Genomic DNA, 20,899 nt, shown 5'->3' on the forward strand with positions numbered 1-20,899 from the left:
TCCTTGGAGGAACCAGCACCCTCTTCAGCCTCCAAAATGGAATGCCAATCTGCGAGCGGGACCCCAGGAGACTCCTGAACTACCTGCCTGTTTCTCTTGGACTGCCTGGTGGTCAGTCATTCCCTTCCTTCCCTTCCTTCCCTAAGTCCCTTTAGCAGTGGTGTGACCACCTCTCTAACTTAGCTATAGCTATCAGACTCACGGATGAGCCATAGTGTCTCAGCCACCGTTCCAGCTCTGAAACCCAAGCTTCCAGGAGCTGCAGCTAGACATACTTCCTGCACACATGCTGGTCCCAGGACCTGGAAATGTTCCCGGATTCCCACATGGAGCAAGAGGAGCAAACCACGGCTTTGAGCTCTCCTGCCATAACTAAGTCCGTTAAATTTAAAACTTTCGAAGAGTATTATATTTTTTTAAGTAAATCAACTAAGTCCCTTACTAAAACAATGACTTACAATTCAATCTAGTTTGAAAAATGCCCACCAGGACTTATTCACCAGTCAGCTGGGCTCTATGTAAACTTCCAGCTCCCTTCATGCTCTTTGAGGAAAGATAAGAAACGAAAGGAGCACCTCGCTCCCTCCTCACCTCGCTTCCTCAGTCACAAAACTCCCACTTCGACACTCTAATGCAGCCCAAAGTCAGCACTCCAGCACCTCTTTCAACCAGAAATTCAGCATGGTCAGCCTCCCACTAAACCAATACCATCTGGCCAGGTTCATTTTCACCGAAGCAAAAAATTGGTTCTATAGTTTGCAATGGGGTATGGTGCAGGATTGAACTTTGGCAATAAACAGTTAATGAAATATCCAAGACATTCCTTGCATCTTTGACAATCGCAGTATTTATCTAGATGTTTCCATCAAAGATTAAATAAACCAGTAAAGTTCATGATTGCATAGATTGTGCATTGTTTGCGAAGGAGTAATGAAAGCCAGATGGCCTTGTTTTTCAATGCTCTTTTATATTTTCTCATTTAGACATAAGATGATGCCCTGGATTACATCTGATTCATGTTAAACTTAAACAATAATTTTTGAGCATAAAGAAAAAATTGCTCTTTGTATTTTTTTAAATTCATTTACGGGATGTGGGTGTCGCTGGATAGGCCAGCATTTATTGTCCATATTATTATGCTTAGTTTCATAGCCACAAAGTTCATATTGAAAACAGGGCCAGAATGAAACTAGAATATTTTCCCCAGCTATATTCTGCGATACAATAGATCATTTCTCCTATTTTCTATCTGCATGCTGTCCCTCACCGACATCATCCAAAAATGCAACATCAGTTTTCTTATGTATGCTGTCAACAGCATCATCTCTCTCAACCTCTCCACTGTTTTAAAATGATCAAATTGCTTATCCATTACTGGCTGAGCAGAAATTTCCTTCAATTGAAATTTGAAAGACTTAAGCCACTGTCTTATTTCACTGCCACGAACTACGCTTTCTCGGCATCAATTCCATCCCCTCCTCCTCGCATCTGTTTGAGACTGAGAAATCAGACTGTTTGCAAATTCAGTGTCATATTTGACCCTGAGATGAGCTTTCAACTACATATCTGTGTCGACATGAATACTGCCTTTATCCATCTCCATAACAACACTCATCTTGGCCTCTGCCTTAGCTCTTCTGCTGCTGAAACACTTGTATCAACAGTGGTTAGTACTGCTGCCTCACAGTGCCAAGGGCCAGGGTTCAATGCCGGCCTTGGGTGACTGTCTGTGTGGAGTTTGCACATACTCCCAGTGTCTGCGGGTGCTCCGGTTTCCTCCCACAGTCCAGAGATATTAAGGTTAGGTGGGGTTACGGGATAGGCTAGGATCGTGGGCCTAGATAGGGTGCTGTTTCAGAGGGTCAGTGCAGACTCGATGGGCTGAAAGGTCTCTTTCTGCATACATGATCTGCTTTTATTACCTCCAGTCTTGAATATTCTTTTGCACTCAGGTCGGCCTCCCACATTCAACCCTCCTAAATTTGAGGTCATCCAAAGATTCTGCTGACCGTTTCCTAACTCTCACAAAATTACATTCACCCAACCCACCTTTGCTGCCGCAAGCACCACGAGGGCAGCCTCCGCAGGATCAATTCCACCAGACATTGTTATATCTGGATGGAATTGGAGAAGGAGAGAGAGAGAGGCCGTTAATCAGTTCGGGCTTCCACCCCGGGACCCTCAAATCCCCCAAACCCTCTCCCAGCCTCAGCCTGAGTGTCCTTGCCATTCAGCAAACTTCACTCTGCGCAATTACCACCAAACACATCAGGAGTGCCTAGACCCCAGACCTCTGCCAGGAACATTCGGGTGTCTGTGCTCAGCTGCCCTCTACTGATCCACAGCGCTGAAGCACTGGGGCAGCAGCTCCGGAGCCCTTGAGCTGCATGCCGGAAAACAGAAATGGCTACTCACCTCCTCATTTACCCTCAGTGTGCATTGCTCCAGCTTCACGTTTTTGAGGAGTACTAACCAGCGCCCAGGTGATTTCCTGCTGGTGAGTCGGGTAATTTCCAGGAAGCTGCTGTATTCAACTTCAGTCTCGTTAATGAGATAGAAATGAATGAAAATGAGGGTTAATGATATTCTCGCCATTTTGGGGTGTGATCTGGAACGTGCCATCAGGAGCAGGCCGGGTGAATCGCAAAATGGTTCACTTCCAGCTTGAGTCTTGATTTTGGCCTTTCCAGCTACTCACCCTGTGTGCCCGGATCCAGGCCCAGTGCAACGCCGTGGTTGAATTGCCAATGCCTCTGAAGTACCTTGGAGTATCTCATTATGTTCAAGTCACTATATAAATGCAAGTTATTGTTTTATGAGCAACCTTGTACATTATATTGACCATAGTTTACTAAAATCCTGGTGCAAGACTTAAACTCTCTTTGCCCTGGTAAAAAGATCAAGAATTGATTTTCACGCTGGACTCAGCAGTCCTTTTCCCTTCTCCGAGAGACAACACTCTCCTCCATTTATTACAGCACCATATTATTCCTGAGGCAAAAACAAATCGCTGCCACTAATGATAGTTGCCGTCCAGACCAAAACTACAGTGCATCTTTATCATTCAAGAAAACCTATGGGCAGAACTGTAAATCCCAAATACTAATTTGCATAAATTACACATCCATACGCTCCAAATCTGTTCCACACAAAACAAATGAAATCCAGACATTCGGTCGTTTTGCAAAAGTGCTTTCAGTGCATATGTTTTATTAGTAATTCTGTTGAATCTTACAAACATCACAGCTTTAGAAACTTCCAGGGTCTTATGCATGAAGAATATTTTGTTTAAAAATTATGAACCAATGTTGGCTTCATAATTAATTTCTTAGAATTCCTGCTGTCAATGACTGTGCTGCAGATATATTATTGAAAGTGATACCATGCCCCTGTGCTCATGTGTGAGGAAAGTAACTGAAGAATGCTTTAAGCAAGGATAATTATACTTCTAAAGATTTTCCTCAGGGTCAGCAGCATTTCTGGCGATTGAATAGAAATTAGCTGTCACCATGGTTACACATCAACTCCATAGATCATAAAGCATGTAAATTAGGATCACTGTTTCCCTGAATGTTCACGCTTTTAGTCACACTAATTTACAGGAACAAAATGGGGAATATCTAATTAATGGTTACCATGGTAATACAGCTAAGTGTGATAAACTAAAATTGCACAGAATTAGAAATTTCTTCAGGAAAAGTGTTCACTTGTGGCAGATAATTTTTTCAAAAAGCAGTGCAGTAACATATATACGTAGCATATAGGCTAATTTCCATGTGTTTTTGAGAGCAAAGCTTGTCATTCTTGATTGCATTCCATCTTCCTAAAAATGTTTCCAATATATATTCCTATAATGTACATATAATCATAAACCACAACCAACTTTCTTGCGTAAAATATCAGAAATTACCTTTATTTAACTTAACAGCATTGCAGATTTCAAAGATTACTGGTGACATTATAACATCTCGATATCTGATAATATCTCAAGTGGAAGCAGTGGTGTATTGGTTTTGTCACTGTGTGAACAAGATCTTCCCCAGATATGGTAGGATTTGGGGGTTACTGGGGTTCAAATCCTACCACAGCAGATGGTAAAGTTTGAATTAGATTTTTTTTTAAATCTGGAATTAAAAGTCTAATGATTTTATATTTCTTTGTTGCTACAAAGAGAAAAGGTATGGAGGCGCCCACACTCTGAATTTTTGAAAAACACCATGGGAGGTTTCTTAAGAGTGTTGCTCGTACAATCAAAACAATGATCTGCTCAAAGCCCATGCAAACACTCTGACGTCATACACATCACATGATGCAGAATCAGCAGGAATGTATTCCCAGATACATAACACCCCTCCCTCTTTACGTCATGAGTGCAAAGACAATAATTAACATTTATACAACAGATCCCCTGATTTGTAAGGTAAAGGTAAAGTCGGTATAATCCCAGACGACCGTAGGCTGCTTTCCTCTTTGACGGGGAAAGCTGACTGGTGGTGGTTGAACCTGAGGATCACCACACCTCAGACAAGGTTGAGAAGGTGAGCCTTCATGAATAATGAATAACCTCAGCCTGCACGGGAATTGAACCCGCACTGCCGGCCTGTTCTGCATCACAAACCAGCTGTCTAGCTCACTAAGCTAAACCGGCCCCAAACCCCCTGATATGTTATTTCTATGAACATATACAATTCAGTAAGACAGCCCTATAGTAGACGTCTATTCCTTTTTGGAAAATTCGGCGTTCCTGAACTTGGCTACTTGCAACCTCAGAAATGTCCTCGTTCCTTTCTGGAGATGGTACTTTTTGAGTAGTTATTTCAGTATCTTTTGCTATCGGCATTGAAAAGTGCTCAGAAACAGAATCTGAACTCGTCACTGTCTCTGGTCTTCATTCCAATGTATAGCTCTCCAGATCTTCTAAAGGTAGAACCTCTTGAGAAGTTTCTGCAAACTCACTTCGTGAAGCAAGCAACTAACTGATCAGTAGAAGATCGGCAAACTCTTTCGGCATCCGTCTGTACAGTGTACGATATTTGACCTGTCTCTGCTAGGATCATAGCGGGTGTCCATTTCTCGTTGGTGGTGTAATTCCTAGCTAACACCCTCTCTCTGGTTGAATACTCATCTTTAAGAGATTTTCTCCTTCCTAGCAAGTTGTGTTTATAGTTTTCCTGAGACTATCTGTGATGTGTCAGGTGGAGTTAACAAATCAAACTGTGTTTGTAGTTTCCTCGGAAGCAATAGCATTCCCATTGAACTTTGCGTGGTAGCATGTACAGTGTTCCGTTAAGATATTATAAATTTCTTTCCGCTTCTTGATAATGTTCCCTGGTCCTTTGATGCTTTGATAGAATGCTTTAATGACAGCACAAAACGTTCAGTAAATCCATTTGTGCTGAATGATATGGAGCTTACTTGATATGGTGTATGTCATAATATTCACTCATGTATATTATGGGATGCAGACAGGTAGTGATTGACACACAGGATAACCAATGAACACACACAACACAGAACAACCAATCACCAGACAGGACACCACCACTATAAAGCCCACAGGACATTAAGACTCTCCCTCTCTCACAGGACACGGCTAGGGAGGTAGTTGCAATACTCAGGCCAATGAACATCATCACCATGTGATAGAGAGCTAGTCTGGTCAAGCCAGTAGGAGGTTATCAGTTAGGTTAATAGAGTGTCAACCCACAGCAGATTATGTACAGCATCAACAGGTTCAATAAAACAGTGTTGGACCATCTCCTGTGTCGGAAGCCTGTTTCTCATTTTACTGCATCCAGTTGCAGTCGATGTTAGACCAACACAGATAACACATCATGGTACCAGAGAGCTATTAACTCTAACTAACCTACCTCGAGTGAATCTGCAACGACCAGCACGCAGCCATTCAGTGGCATGGAAAAAATCCAACCTCCTCCGCAACTCCGGATCTCCGTCAACCTCGGCGCCAACAGGAAAGTCTCCAAACAGAAGTTCCTCCTGTATATCGAGGCCTCCGACCTCGAGGCAGCATCAGATGCCCGAAAGATCGGGCTGTTGCTTTTGACTGCAGGGGACCACGCCATCCACATCTATAACTTGCTCACGTTTGCCGATGACGAAGACAAGACGAAGTTCAAGATGGTTCTGCTGAAATTCGACAACCACTGCGACATTGAGGTGAATGAGAGCTTTGAACAGTACATCTTCCAACAGAGGCTTCAAGGGTAAGGATGAACCATTTCAGTCCTTCTTGACCCATCTCAGCATCCTAGTGCAGTCATGTAATTATGACTCGATGGCTGATTCCATGATCCGGGATCAGATCGGGGTCCAGTCCAACTCCCTGCGGGAGCAGTTCCTCAAAATTAAACAGTTGACCCTCTCCATCGCCATCAAAACGTGTGTTGTCCATGAGCATGCCAGGAATCGTTACTCCTGCATCAGGGCGGCAGAAAATGCAAAACTAGTCTCCCATGAAGTAGAAAGGGTGCAGGCCATCGCAAAAATGCAAGGCCTGAGCATCGAGGAGAGTGGCCGTTTTGCAAGCTTTTCCCGGGTCCCTACCCATGCGCGCTACGACCGGGTGGACGACGAGGCCGAAGACCCCGATGCGCATTTGCGAGCGTCGGCCGACTGCACTGCGCATGTGCAATGGCGCACGGAACACACTGATGTCAGCGTCATGATGTGTCCAAATTGTGGCTCCGCCCATTTAAAGCAGCAATGTCCAGCCAAAGGAAGGCGATGTCTACAGTGTGGAAAGCCTGGGCATTATGCGGCCTAATACAGGTCCACTTTACCGACGAACAGCCAGCGATCCCAGCTGCAGCGCAGACGTGTCCGCTGCGTACAACAAGGCATGCAGAATTCAGATCCCGACAGCCCAATGGACCCAGATGCTGACTGCCTCGAGTCTCCATACTGGGTGGGCATATTCACCACGCGCAAGCTGGCTTCCACCGTGCCTGCAAACCACCTTTCAATCCTCACTGTGGATCATGACGACGAGTGGTGTGCTGTCATCATGGTTATCCAGTCTCGCATCCGATTTAAATTGGACATTGGCGCATCCACAAACCTCATATCACAGTGGGACCTCGACAGCATCCGAGACCAACCTAGCATTCTTCCACCAGCCTGCCAGCTCCTTGACTACAATAGCAATGCCATAGCTGCCAGTGGATTGTGTCAGCTAGGTGTATCTCACAAGGCAATCAAAGTGACGTTACGATTCGAGATTGTCTGACCTAACAAGGCATCCCTGCTCGGTGCTCGCGCATGCAAACTCCTAAATCTGGTCCAACGAGCCATGCCATGTCCTCGACACCGGCGACTGCCTCGCCCAATGTAAATCTCCAGGCTGAGATCGACGACATTCTCACGCAATACCACAACGTGTTTGATGGAATGGGCACGCTCCCATATCGTTACAAGATATTGCTCAAACCGAATGCCATCCCAGTCATCCATGCACCGCGCCGGGTGCCGGCCCCTCTCAAGGATCATCTGAAATCGCAGCTAAGAGAGCTCGAAGACCAGGGTATCATCTCAAAGGTCACGGAACCAACAGACTGGGTCAGCTCCATGGTCTGCGTCAAGAAGCCCTCTGGTGAACTCCTCATTTTCATTGATCCCAAAGACCCGAATCACAACATCATGCGCGAGCACTACCCGATCCCAAAGCGTGAAGAGTTAATCTGTGAGATGGCTCATGCCTAATTCTTTACTAAGCTGGACGCCTCCCGTGGGTTCTGGCAGATACAGCTGGACGAGTCCTGTTAGAAGCTGTACACGTTTAACACTCCGTTCGGCAGGCATTGCTACAACCACATGCCTTTTGGTATCATATCAGCTTCCGAAGTATTTAATCGCATATTGGAGCAAATGATGGAGGGCATCGAGGGGGTGCGAGTCTATGTGGACGACGTGATCGTCTGGTCCACGACGCCCGAGGATCACATCGCTCGCCTCAAACAAGTTTTCCAGAGGATACATGAAAATGGCCTCCAGCTCAACAGGGCCAAATGCTCATTTGGTAGGTCCGCAATCAAGTTTCTGGGTGACCACATTTCACAGCAGGGTGTGCAACCTGATGCTGACAAGGTGCTAGCAATCAATGCCATGAAGACCCCAGAGGAAAAAAAGGCGGTCATCCGTTTCCTCGGGATAGTGAATTTTCTCGGCAAATTCATTCCCAACATGGCATCCCACACCACAGCCCTCCGGCATCTCGTAAAAAAGTCGACAGTGTTCCAGTGGCTTCCTGCACATCAAGCGGAGTGGCTTGAGCTGAAGGCGAAGCTCACCACAGCCCCAGTACTGACATTCTTTGACCCAACCAAGGATACCAAGATATCCACAGATGCAAGCCAGGATGGCATTGGGGCGGTGCTCCTCCAGAGAGACGACTCCTCGTCCTGGGCTCCAGTGGCATACGCCTCCAGGGCCATGATTCTGACCGAGCAACGGTATGCCCAGATCAAAAAGGAGTGCTTGGGTCTCCTGACAGGAATAGTCAAGTTTCATGACTACGTATACGGCCTGCCAAAGTTCATGGTGGAAACAGACCACAGGCCCTTAGTCCACATAATCCGAAAGCATTTAAATGACATGACACCTCGGCTGCAGCGAATTCTTCTTTGTCTCCGCCAATATGACTTCAAACTCGTCTACACACCGGGTAAGGAGCTGATCGTCGCGGATGCCCTATCCCGATCCGTCACCACGGCCGTGTGAACAGGGCGACTTCATTCGCCACATTGAAGCACAGGTGCAGCTGTGTGCCAGCAACCTCCCAGCCACTGATGAACGAGTTATACAAATACGCGAAGAAACTGCCAAAGATCCCTTACTGCAGCGCGCGATGAAGCACCTTGCCCATGGCTGGCATAAAGGGCAGTGCCCCCAGTTCTTCAACGTTAAGGACGAGTTGACGGTCGTTGACGGGATCCTTCTTAAACTAGATAGAATTGTCATTCCCCAAAGCATGCAAAACATGGTGCTCAGACAGATCCATGAGGGTCACCTGGGAGTCGAGAAATGTCGACGCAAAGCTCGGCAGGCAGTTTACTGGCCTGGCATCAGCCAGAACATTGCCAACACGGTCCTCAACTGCACAACATGCCAAAAGTTTCAACCAGTCCAGCCCAAGGAAACGCTGCAACAGATTGAGATTGTGACCTCTCCGTGGTCCAAGGTGGGGATAGACCTCGCGCCAATTGACGTGATTATGTGCTACTGGTCGACTACTTCTCCAGCTACCCGGAAGTGGTGAAACTGTCGGACCTCACGTCCAAGTCAGTCATCAAAACCTGCAAAGAGACGTTTGGCAGGCATGGGATACCACTCACGGTAATGAGTGACAACGGTCCATGTTTCTGCAGCCAAGAGTGGACTCTGACTGTCTCAGTGGCTGGGTCCAGAGAGAGCAGGAAATCTAGTGCCCTCTGGCTTTATAGTGGTAGTGTCCTGTTTGGTGATTGGCTGCACTGTGTTGTGTGCTTACTGGTCATCCTGTGTGTCAATCACTGCCTGTCTGCACCTCATTATATACATGAGTGGATATTATGACATCTCCCCCTTTTTTGTAGATAAATAAATACTAAGGCGTGCGTGCGTATATATATATATACATATGCCTGACTATATACAAATGGTGTCTAAATGAATGTATATACATAGCAAGGTGTCGATAGTGCAGATACATGGCAAACGAAACAATATTGACAGAGGTTAAATCGATGAAGTCACAAAATGTACAAAAGTTCAGTCCACAGATTGAGTCTTTGTGGTGGGTGACGAATTCTTGTTGATCGCCGCAGAGGTGGATCAGGAGCCGCCTGCACATAGGCGGGATCGCTGCCATCACGGTAGTCGCGGGGGCCGGCAGGATTGCTGGTAGATCGGTGGCCTCGTGGCAGGGTACGTCCGGAGGAAGCATCGGAGGTGGCAGGGCACTTCGGTCAGGTAGCGGGCGTGGAATTCTTTGCAGTGCCCGTCTGTTGTGCCGTAGCAGGGAGCCATCAGCCATGCGGACAAGGAACGATCTTGGGGCCACTTGTTTGATCACAACAGCTGTGGCTGACCAGCCACCCTCAGGCAACTGGACACGAACATGATCAGTTAGGGCCAGCTCGGGTAGATCCGTGGCATGAGCATCGTATGTGGCTTTCTGTTGGGCCCGTGACTGCTGCATTTTCTGTGCGACCGTGAGGTGGTCAAGGTCCGGAACATGGATGGCTGGAACTGTGGTCCTCAGAGTGCGATTCAAGAGCATCTGCGCTGGAGACAACCCAGTGGACAGTGGGGTTGCCCTGTATGCCAGCATCGCCAGGTTCAAGTTGGAGCCTGAGTCTGCAGCTTTGCACAGCAACCGCTTTACAATATGGACCCCTTTCTCGGCCTTCCAGTTTGACTGCGGGTAGTGGGGACTGGAGGTTATGTGACAGAAGTTGTAGGATTGTTGAAAAAGCAGACCATTCCTGGCTGTAAAAGCAAGGACCGTTGTCGCTAATTACCGTGAGCGTTTTCCCATGCCTGGCGAACGTTTCTTTGCAGGCTTTGATTACCACCTTCGACGTGAGGTCGGACAGTTTCACCATTTCTGGGTAACTGGAGAAGTAGTCGACCAGGAATACTTAGTCACGCCCGTTGGCGTGGAAAAGGTCTACACCTACTTTGGACCACGGAGAGGTCACGATCTCGTGCTGTTGCAGCATTTCCTTGGGTTGAGAATGTTGAAACTTCTGACAGGTGGGGTAGTTGAGGACTGTGTTGGTAATGTCCTGGCTGATGCCCGGCCAATAGACCGCCACCTGAGCTCTGCTTCGGCATTTCTCGACCCCAAAGTGACCCTCATGGAGTTGGCCCAGCACCATAGCCCGCATGCTCTGAGGAATTACGATCCTGTCGAGTTTCAGAAGATTCCCTCCACCACCGTCAGGTCATCTTTTACGTTATAGAACTGGGGACATTGTCAGCCATTGGTAAGGTGCTGCATCACACGCTGCAGCAGTGTGGCCGTCTCCTCACGAATTTGGACCACCCTTTGCTTTCAGCTCACGCCATTTCTCTTCATGCGTGGGCAGCCACTGGAATTCCGTTGACTTCTTGACGAGATGGCGGAGGGCCGTGGTGTGGGATGCCATATTGGGAATGAATTTCCCGAGGAAGTTGACCATCCCGAGGAAGCGGAGGAGTGCCTTCTTGACCTCCGGGGTCTTCATGGCGTTGATCGCCGAAACCTTGTCAGCATCTGGCCGCACGCCCTGCTGCGAGGTCACCTAGGAACTTAATATCCGATTGACCAAATGAGCTCTTGGCCCCGTTGAGCTGGAGGCCATGTTCATGAAATCTCTGGAATACCTTCTTGAGGCGAGTGATGTGTTCCTGGGGCGTTGCGGACCAGATAAATTACGTCGTCAACGTATACTCGCACCCCCTTGATGCCCTCCATCATCTGCTCCGTCATGCGGTGAAATACTTCGGAGGCAGATATGACACCAAATGGCATCCGGTTGTAGCAGTAGCGACTGAACGGGGTGTTGAACATGCACAGCTTGCGACTGGATGCTGATCTGCAAAGGGCTGCGTAGTGGCCAAGCTTGCCACACTGTAGACACCGGCGTCCTTTTGCCGGACATTGCCACTTTAGGTGGGCTGAGCCACAATTCGGACACGTCATGACGCCAACGCCAGCGCGTTCCGTGCGCCATCGCGCATGCGCAGTGCGGTCAGTCGACATACGCACCTGCGCAGTCCGGTTGTCGGTCTCGTCGTCCACTCGGTCGTGGCGCGCATGCGCAGGGACGCGGGAAAAGTGCGCGAAACGGCCACTCTCCTCAATGCTCTGGCCCTGCATCTGTGTGATGGTCTGCACCCGTTCCGCCTCGTCGGAGGCCAGCTTTTCAGTCTCTGCCACCCTGATGTGGGAGTAACGATTCTTAGCATGCTCATGGACAATGCACGTCTCGATAGCGACAGGGAGGGTCAACTGTTTGACTTTCAGGAGCTGCTGCCAAAGGGAGTCGGAGTGGACCCCAAAAACGATCTGATCCCGGATCATGGAATCAGCTGTCGAGTCATAGTTACGTGACTGCGCTAGGATGCAGAAATGGTTCAGGAAGGACTGAAAAGGTTCATCCTTACCCTGAAGCCTCTGCTGGAAAACGTACCGTTCAAAGCTCTCATTCACCTCAATGTCGCAGTGGCTGTCGAACTACAGCAGGACTGTTCTGAATTTCGTTTCGTCTTGGCCTTCAGCAAGAGAAATAGCGCGATCTTCCTGGCATCCGATGCTGCTTCGAGGTCGGAGGCCTCGATGTAAAAGAGGAATTTTTGCTTGAAGATCTTCTAATTGGCGCCGAGGTTGCCGGAGATGCGGAGCTGCGGAGGAGGGTGGATGTTTTCCATGTCACCTGCTTGCTCTTCAATGCTGATTCACTCGAGGTAGGTCCGTCAATTTCAGTAACACTTTTGTACCTTGATGTGTTAGGCAGGTTGGTTCGATGTGGACTGCACTCGATGCAGGGAAGCTAGAAACAGACGTCTAACACTGGAGAAGATCCAACACTGTTTTATTCAATGATAGAACTGATAAACATACTCAGCTGTGGGTCGACACTCTACTGAACTGACTGGAGACCTTGTACTAGCCTGACCAGACTTACTAGCTACCGCATGGTGTTTGCACTGGCTAGCTCGTGGACTCTGACTGTCTCAGTGGCTGGGTCCAGAGAGAGCGGGAAACCTAGTGCCCTCTGGCTTTATAGTGGTAGTGTCCTGTTTGGTGATTGGCTGCACTGTGTTGTGTGCTTACTGGTCATCCTGTGTGTCAATCACTGCCTGTCTGCACCTCATTATATACATGAGTGGATATTATGACAGGAATAGCCAGGGAGACTTTGGGTATGGGTGCATATGGACTTTACGAGGCCGTTCATGGGATCAATATTCTTAATCTTGGTTGACGCCTGTTCTAAAATAGATGGTCAAACAGCGGATATCCTCCATGACTTCCAACATGACCATAGAGAAACTTTGTGTTCATGGAATATCGGAGGCCCTCGTATCAGACAACAGGACCCCCTTCACCAGAGGAAAATTCCAGGCATTTGTGAAGTCCAATGGGATTAAACACATCTGAATGACGTCAGACCATCCACCTTCCACCAACCTGGTCGAACAGGCAGTCAAACTGTTTAAAAACAGCATGAAGAAACAGACCTAAAGAGAAAATGCTGGAAAAATCTCAGTAGGTCTTTGTGCTTTGACAAAGGGTCATCTGGACTCAAAACGTTAGCTCTTTTCTCTCCCTACAAATGCTGCCAGGCCTGCTGGGATTTTCCAGCATTTTCTCTTTTGGTTTCAGATTCCAGCATCCGCAGTAATTTGCTTTTATGAAGAAACAGACCACTGATTCTCCAGACACCAAATTATCCCAATTCCTCTTAGACTATAAGACCATGCTACACACTACAATGTGTGTTGTGCTGAAAGGGCTGCTTATGGGCTCTCGACTCTGGATCAGACTCAGCCAATTGTTTCCCAATCTAGGGGGAAAGGTGGAGTCAAGACAAGAAGCCCAGTAAAGACATTTTGATATTCCAAGGCCTTGCAGCACCTTCAAGACAGGAGACACATTATATGTAACTTTGGAGATGGATCTCCTTGGATCCCAGGCATCATACTGGAAAAGACAAACTTAGGATCAGGGAACCCTATCATGTTGAAATGACTCTGGATGGGACAATGCCCTCAGTGTCCTTTGTGCTCACCTCCATACAGGGGACTCAGTCCATGGGAAACCCAGGAGTCACTTCCCTTGAGGATGAAGACTTGGGATCAGAGATGGAGACGAAGATGACTGACCCACAGCCAGGGCACAGCATCAAAGAGGAGCCCTCATCAGTGGTCGTTTAGTGCCCTGCCAAAATGAGACGATTCCCTATCAACCTCACGCCCCTGATCTGGCTCCACTGACAGTTGGCTCGAGACTGTGCGCCAAGAAGCAAAGGAAGCCTCTTCACAGTGGGAGTCGTGGCGGTGACCTGGAATTAGGAGGAGTGATAAACCTCCTGAGGACCATGTGAGATCACAAATCAATCTCTCCATGGGGGTCGTAGAGTATGAGCTCCCGTAGTAGCGGGCAGAGGCAGCTGGGACTTGTTAGTGAGCCCTTTAAATGCTCCTACAGTAGGGAGCTTCCTCTGAATTGCTTCACTATGTAACCCACAAACCAGCCTGTCTTGAAGAGTATCATCAAGTGTTGTACCAAATTCACAATATCCAGTAAACGTCCTTAAAGATGCTATATATGTTACCTTCTTCCTGACTACGGTGGTGGAATCAGGACCTTTCTGCAATCAATAATGGTTTTGGAGAGAAATTTCCCTCTAAAATTTTCATTAATTCACTGAAGGACTGTGTTGTGGTTTTGCTGGGTAAACTAGAGTCTGTCGCAGCATACATGTTTTATGGCCAATTAAGCTGAGAAATGTAACAACCTTTAGATCCTCTGGTGCCTGATTAGCTATTAAAATCAATTGGAATCTTTCTTCACAAGAATTCCATGTTTCAGAAGCCTGATTAAACGTGCCCATGGGGCCCATTTTTCGTGCCATTTTTAAAAATCCTGGCTCCTAGAGTCTAGACTTGCTCCCTTCCGACTGTGTTGGAAAGTATGGCGCAAATAATCCCTTGAACAAGCAACTGGGAATGATTTCCCTTTTATGTCTGTGTATTTCAACTTTTCTACTGAGTAGTAGCCCATGAAGAATCAGAAGACTTCGAAATCCCAATTCTCCGCAGCCTGTGTAGCTTCACCATGTGCATGGCCCTGCAGTTCCGACTCCATTCACTTCAATGCAAGCAAGTCATCCCCAACTGTCGGTTCTTACTCACAGTAGCTGTTGAAAACTTCTGTTAAACCTTCACATCAGTGGCAGTGCTTCGCCAAACGTCTGTGTGTGTGCGCGATGTTACTCCATCCTGGGCGAGTGCACAGTCAATTCCAGCCCGACAGACCCCAGAGTCCCAACATAAGTGACTTAACCAATAATTTCTGTATTTTCCTGAGCTCTTTGACCCCTGACTGCCCCAATGAGTTACAGATACCATATTTGTATGTAAAATATTAGCAAAACTGTTTATTTATAACAAGAGATAAAAGATAAACATAGAATGGTAAGAATGAAATGAAAATGAAAATCGCTTATTGTCACGAGTAGGATTCAATGAAGTTACTGTGAAAAGCCCCTAGTCGCCACATTCCGGCGCCTGTTCGGGGAGGCTGGTACAGGAATCGAACCGTGCTGCTGGCCTGCCTTGGTCTGCTTTAAAGCCAGCGATTTAGCCCAGTGTGCTAATGGAACAATGGTCTGCTAAAGTAATTATTTCCCCAAACCACATCACACCCTCCATCCAGACACACGGTGGGGGTAGGGAAAGGGTTGAAAATAACAGGAATTAAAAGGGTGTGAGATGAATCTTTACTGCTGAGGATGTGGTCGTTGTAGTTGACGATCATCAAGGGCATCGGGTGTTGAAAACATCAATTGGTTTGGATCTTCTAATGGCTGTCTTAAACTAGAACATGCAGGCTGTAGATTTTTCTCTGGGGAGTCACTTTCTGGGGAATGACCTCCGCCAGACTGGCTCTCAGACTTACCGAGGTAATATTAAAATCCTTCACCTGAGGATTTCAAATAGGTTTTTAAACAGCCCCCTCTTCCTGCAGGTGGTGCTGGAATGGTACCACTCGCAGGCTGAACTGACTGCAGAGAGAACGGTCTTTAAACCCGGGCTTTCAGTTGAGGTAAATCAGATTCAGCTACCCAGCCTTTTAATCAGAAATAAAACGTTCACAGACCTGACTGTATAGACAGAATGTTTTAAACTTGCCCCTTCAGATAGAGACCCATCAGATCAGAGAGTACTCTCCAGCTTCTTGATCCATCTGAAACCTAACTGGGAGAAACAGTCTCACAGAGAATGCCTACCAGCCCAGCTGAGGAGAACACAGAGCTTCCAGCTGGGGTTTTTGAGAGAGATCCACTCCCTTCAGTGAGAGAGAACATCAAGCCTTCTTCAGCTCTGTCCCAAAAAACGAAACTGAAACCTGAGAGCCAGCCTATCTGTCTTTCTAGAAACTTCTGAAGAGTTCCCAGGTGATTGATATACCAGACCCAGATGATTGTTATACCCAGACGATACAAGACCATTGTGTCAAATTTTATTTATTCAGACATCAAGGGTGGGATTGTATCAGCCCATGCCTGGCTGGAGAATCGCCGGGATGGGCGCGATTCGCACGACGACACCCCGACGCCGGTCGGCGGGGTGCCGGTTGGGGATCTATGCGCCACCCCCCCCCCCCCCCCCCCCCCCCCCCCCCCCCCCCCGGCGATTCTCTGCCCGGGATGGCCGCTAGAAAAATCCGAGTCCCGCCAGCGGCGTCCACGTGTGGTCTTACCCAACGGGACCTCGGCGTGCATCCTTTCAGGGGTGGCCTGGTGGGAGGAGGGGGGATCCGATCCCGGGTTGGGGGCCTCCGCTGTGACCTGGCCCACGATCGGGGCCTACTGATTGGCGGACCGGCCTCTTGGGCTGGGGGCCTGTTTTGCTCCGCACCGGCCCCTGTAGCCATATGTATTGTTGCGTCGGGGTCGGTGCGGCCAAGGAAGCCACCGCGCATGCACGTAATTGCGGCGGTCGCAGTGCGCATTCGCACTGGCCGCAGCGCGCATGTGCAGACTCGCGGCGCACATTTGAGGCTGGTACCAGCAGCTGGAGCGCCGTGGGTCGCTCCAGTGCCATGCTGGCCTCCTGAAGGGCTCAGCATCGCTGCTCCTGGGGGCCTGTTGACGCTGTCGTAAATCGCGACGGCATCAGCACTTAGCTTCAGAGTCAGAGAATCCCACCCCCTGTTTTGTAGCCTATGGTGTCCGAGCCTGGATATTTCTTCTTTGTTTTGAAGAAACATCATTTTAAGGCCACATTATAATTGCTTTGAATATAAGTAAATATCTGAATCACATAGCATGACATCCAGAACTGGAATAGATGCCTTATTTTTCCTTTTCTTTTTAAACTGCCTTATCTATTCCAATATTATCTTAACCTCACATGCATCCATAGCAAAGTAGTCATTTTACGTTTAGAGAATGGAATATTACATTTCGCTTCTCTTTGTTTTTATTGACTTGTGCATATTTTAAAGTTCGGGATGTCAATGATTGGGAAGAAAATGTTTTTTCTACTGATGGTATGTGTCCCATATTTTTTGAATAATTTGTTTCCTCCCTCTCATTCACTTGCCTCCTATTACACTCTGCAGTGGGTAAATAATCTACCTTGCACGTGAGTAAAGCACTGGGAGATTGGCATGAGAGTAGCCTGGAAACAACTTTGACGCACCCTCTTTTCTGTCTCGCCCCCCGCCTCTCTCTTCCTCTTTCCTCAATTCTGTGTCTCTTTCCTTTCCCCCCTTGCTCTCCCCCTCTCCCCCTTTCCCTCATGCTTGTCCTCTTTACCCATGGGAAAGACACGATTTGGCAAAGTCTATTGAAGCACATCAGAGACAGGCAGCTGAGTGGTTTGGGGTATCAAATACATCGATCAGTGTCTCCATTACTTTTAAAATGCATCTTGCACCCATTACTGTAAACATAATATAAAGTTGCCACAGTTCCAGATGACCATAGGCTGCGAGAGCTGATTGGTGGTGGTTTAACCTGAGGATCACCACACCTCAGGCGAGGGGCTACGGTTGAGGAGGCAAGGCCTTCATGAATAACCTCAGCTGGTTCGGGAATTGAACCCGTGCTGCTGGCCTTGTTCTGCATCACAAACCAACTGACTAGCCAGGTGAGCTAAACCAGCCCCCATAACTAGATGCCAAGTGAATCAACCATGTTAGATGTAAATTTCCCTATGGAACCAACAAGTAGCCTTATCCCAATCTCAGCAGAACATCACCTAACGGAACATAACGTTATTGTTATTTCTCAACAATTGTCCTATGACCCTACTAACTATCCCCGCCCCCCCCTCCATCATTTTCCCTTATGATATTGCCTATTTGTACAATCTGTTGGTAGTTTTACACTATAGATTTGTACATTTTAGAAACCAGGGGTTATTCTGCCCTAAACTCTGATTCATTTGACATCAGAGCGAAGACTTTCAACTCTTCTGCTCAGACTAGATTTCAACCTGACTTTAAGTCACAGGAATATTCCCCAGTACATTTGATAACACTCAAACCTGAAACAATAATTGTTTGTGCATGTTAAAACTATTTCAACAGAATTGTGTTGAACTTCTAATAAATAACTTCAGCAGGGCAACAGTCACACTAAATGTACTGAAGGGATGGGAAGTGGCTATATAAAACTTGATGTCTAATTGAATGTTACAATTGGATTTTCCTCTTGACCCATGTTAAAGGCATATGGTACTGAGGGATAAATTGGAGTTTAAGCTTTGAATTAGTTGGGCCTAGGGCTGCGATTAGAGCAAATTGAGGTATGAGCCATTTTTCAAAGTATTGGGCATCTTGTAACAAGTAACCTGTTACATGATGATGTACTAAGCCAGACGTGCCAGAAGGTCCAGGTTTAATTTCCTGTCCATACTGAGTTTGTTGATCCATGGTGATATAGCAATTGGGCTTTGCAAATAGTTTTAATACCCTTAGGTTAGGAAAGGGAAGGCCATCTAAGGTTTTCACTCCTGATCAGTCTCTAATACCTGCTTCTGAAAATTGCATTTCTAGATGTTGTCAGTGCAAGATTTGACAAAACTGTGATAGCCCCAGTGATCAAATGACTGGAGCTGAATTTTCCGATTTGGAGACTATGTCCCCATGGCGGTATGGGAACGGTGGCGTTTTATGCCAAGAAAGCTGGCACAAAACGGTCACCGATTCCCCATTTTGCTGGGGGCTGGCAGGAAGGCAGTGTAGAGCACCCAGCTCTAGCTGCCAATACGGCCTGCAGAATTGCCGGGCCCGTGGCCACACATGTGCACAGTGGCGACCTGTAGCAGCCGTGCCATGCTTCATGGTGGATGCTGCTCGCAGACCCGGTCCGCGAAAATATCCCCTCCTTTGGCCGGCTCTCGCTCCCCGTACCGCCCCACCACAGTGCCCCCAGCCCCGAATATGTGCCTGTGGCGGTGCTGGACTGACACGACCCACGCCGTCGGGAACTTGGCCGGTCGGGGACGGAGCTTCAGGGGACGGGCCTCAGACAATGGTACGCCGCTTTGGAGGGGGCGGAGCGTGGCGAAAGCGGCGCAGCCCCCAATTCTTTCGGGAATTTGGATTCTCTGTCCCGTCGCCGAACGCGATTTCGGCTTTGGCGACCGGAGAATCTAGCCCCCGGCCTACTCTCCCTGTCTTGCAGCTCATAGTTTAAGAGTGGCCACAATGTGACATATTTTAGGGCTGCCACCATCCATAGACTTACACCTCAAAATGCATCAATGCTCAAAAGAGGAATTGAGGAAAAGAGATAAAAGTGGAAAAGAAAATGGAATTAACGTTGTTAATCACAGATGGTAAGCCTAGGAATATTAGTTTGAAGCTAACGAAGGGGGTCTTTAATGAAGATAGCTCGGTAAGGCCTTGTTAAATAGAGTAACTGGATCAGGAATTTATAAATTAAGCAATATCCTCATTCATTTTCTTTCTCTTTCAGACAGGACGATTTCTGGGAGAAGTGGATGGGTCGGTGATGACACAACTGCTGAACATGGGGCTGTTCAATGAGTAAGATTTTGCCCACTCACATTTTGTTGCAGTGATCAAGACCTATGTTTTGTGTGCCAACTGGGATGTGAGATTTCAGATTGGCTGGAAGACAGTGTCAGTATTCTGAGGGTAGAAGGTGCAGTTTTTTGGAATCTTTGCTTTTCTTATTTTTGTTTCTGATATTGTGGTCTTCAGTGGCACACAGATCTCTCCATTTGAAAAGTAATGCAACTAGCAAAACTCCTTGGGCTGAATTTTAAGTGTGGTGATTTTTCTTGCACCCTGGTGTCAATGTCAGGGGGGCAGGTTTGCCACAGCTTGGCCAGCTTCACCCTCAGCTTGGCCAGCTTCACCCTCAGCTTGGCCAGCTTCACCCTCAGCTATTTTATGGGCATTTTACTTTGTCCGAGATGGGATGTTATGGTTAGGTGAGCCCACTTCCCCTCTTATACCCCTCTCTTATAACCCTATCTCTAAGGTTTGGCCTGAACCTGTCCAGGTGGAGGAAATGGGCAGTGCTCTCAACTCTTCTTTTCAATTGTTTATTGTAACATTGATAAGCTTATCAACATCAGCATCCTGCTCCATTTTAAGCTAAATCAGCATTATACTCACAAATATCAACTCTGTAACTTCTGAGCTGCACCTATGCTGTTAACCCTTGGATTGCATCCATCCCCCGCCCCCCACCCCCCGTGTAAAATCCCCCCCCCCCCCGTGTAAAATGCAACATAATAGTCTCGGGGGTGAGTAGTCACTGAGTACAGCATCACTGGCATGACACACAATTTTACGGCCTCCGATAGCTGTCTGCCAACCTGCTCTCAGAAGTGGGGCTGTAAAATTCCCGTCCTTGTGCCTTTTCTGGCTGAGCAAAGTGGGGAATTCTAACATTTTTGTTATCCCTTTGAAACCAATCACTCAGCAATTAATCATGTCAGTGTTCACAATTTTACAAATTAATTTTACTCTCATGCAGCCATAACATTGCTGGCCACTTGGGGTGAAGCATCCCCCCTCCCCCATCCAGGTTGCTCTGACCCATGTGACAGAAAATGTATTGATGACATATATCCGTGAAGTTTATGTGTTTACAGTTCCCTCACCTGCCCTTATGCCAATTCCACCATTAAATTCATGAGAGGT

General features: G+C 47.4%; 1 protein-coding gene across 4 annotated transcripts in view; it reads left to right on the forward strand.

Annotated features, from left to right (window-relative positions):
• cacna2d4a (calcium channel, voltage-dependent, alpha 2/delta subunit 4a) overlaps window positions 1-20,899 on the forward strand; it is a 591,407-nt gene that overhangs the window by 443,663 nt on the left and 126,845 nt on the right. For all 4 annotated transcript variants that reach the window (XM_038781413.1, XM_038781415.1, XM_038781414.1 and 1 more), the window contains one exon: window positions 19,701-19,771. In XM_038781413.1, coding sequence (XP_038637341.1) covers window positions 19,701-19,771 — 71 coding nt within the window. The remainder of the gene's footprint in view (window positions 1-19,700; window positions 19,772-20,899) is intronic.

Source organism: Scyliorhinus canicula, chromosome 20 (genome assembly GCF_902713615.1).
Source record: "Scyliorhinus canicula chromosome 20, sScyCan1.1, whole genome shotgun sequence".
Lineage (NCBI taxonomy): Eukaryota > Metazoa > Chordata > Chondrichthyes > Carcharhiniformes > Scyliorhinidae > Scyliorhinus > Scyliorhinus canicula.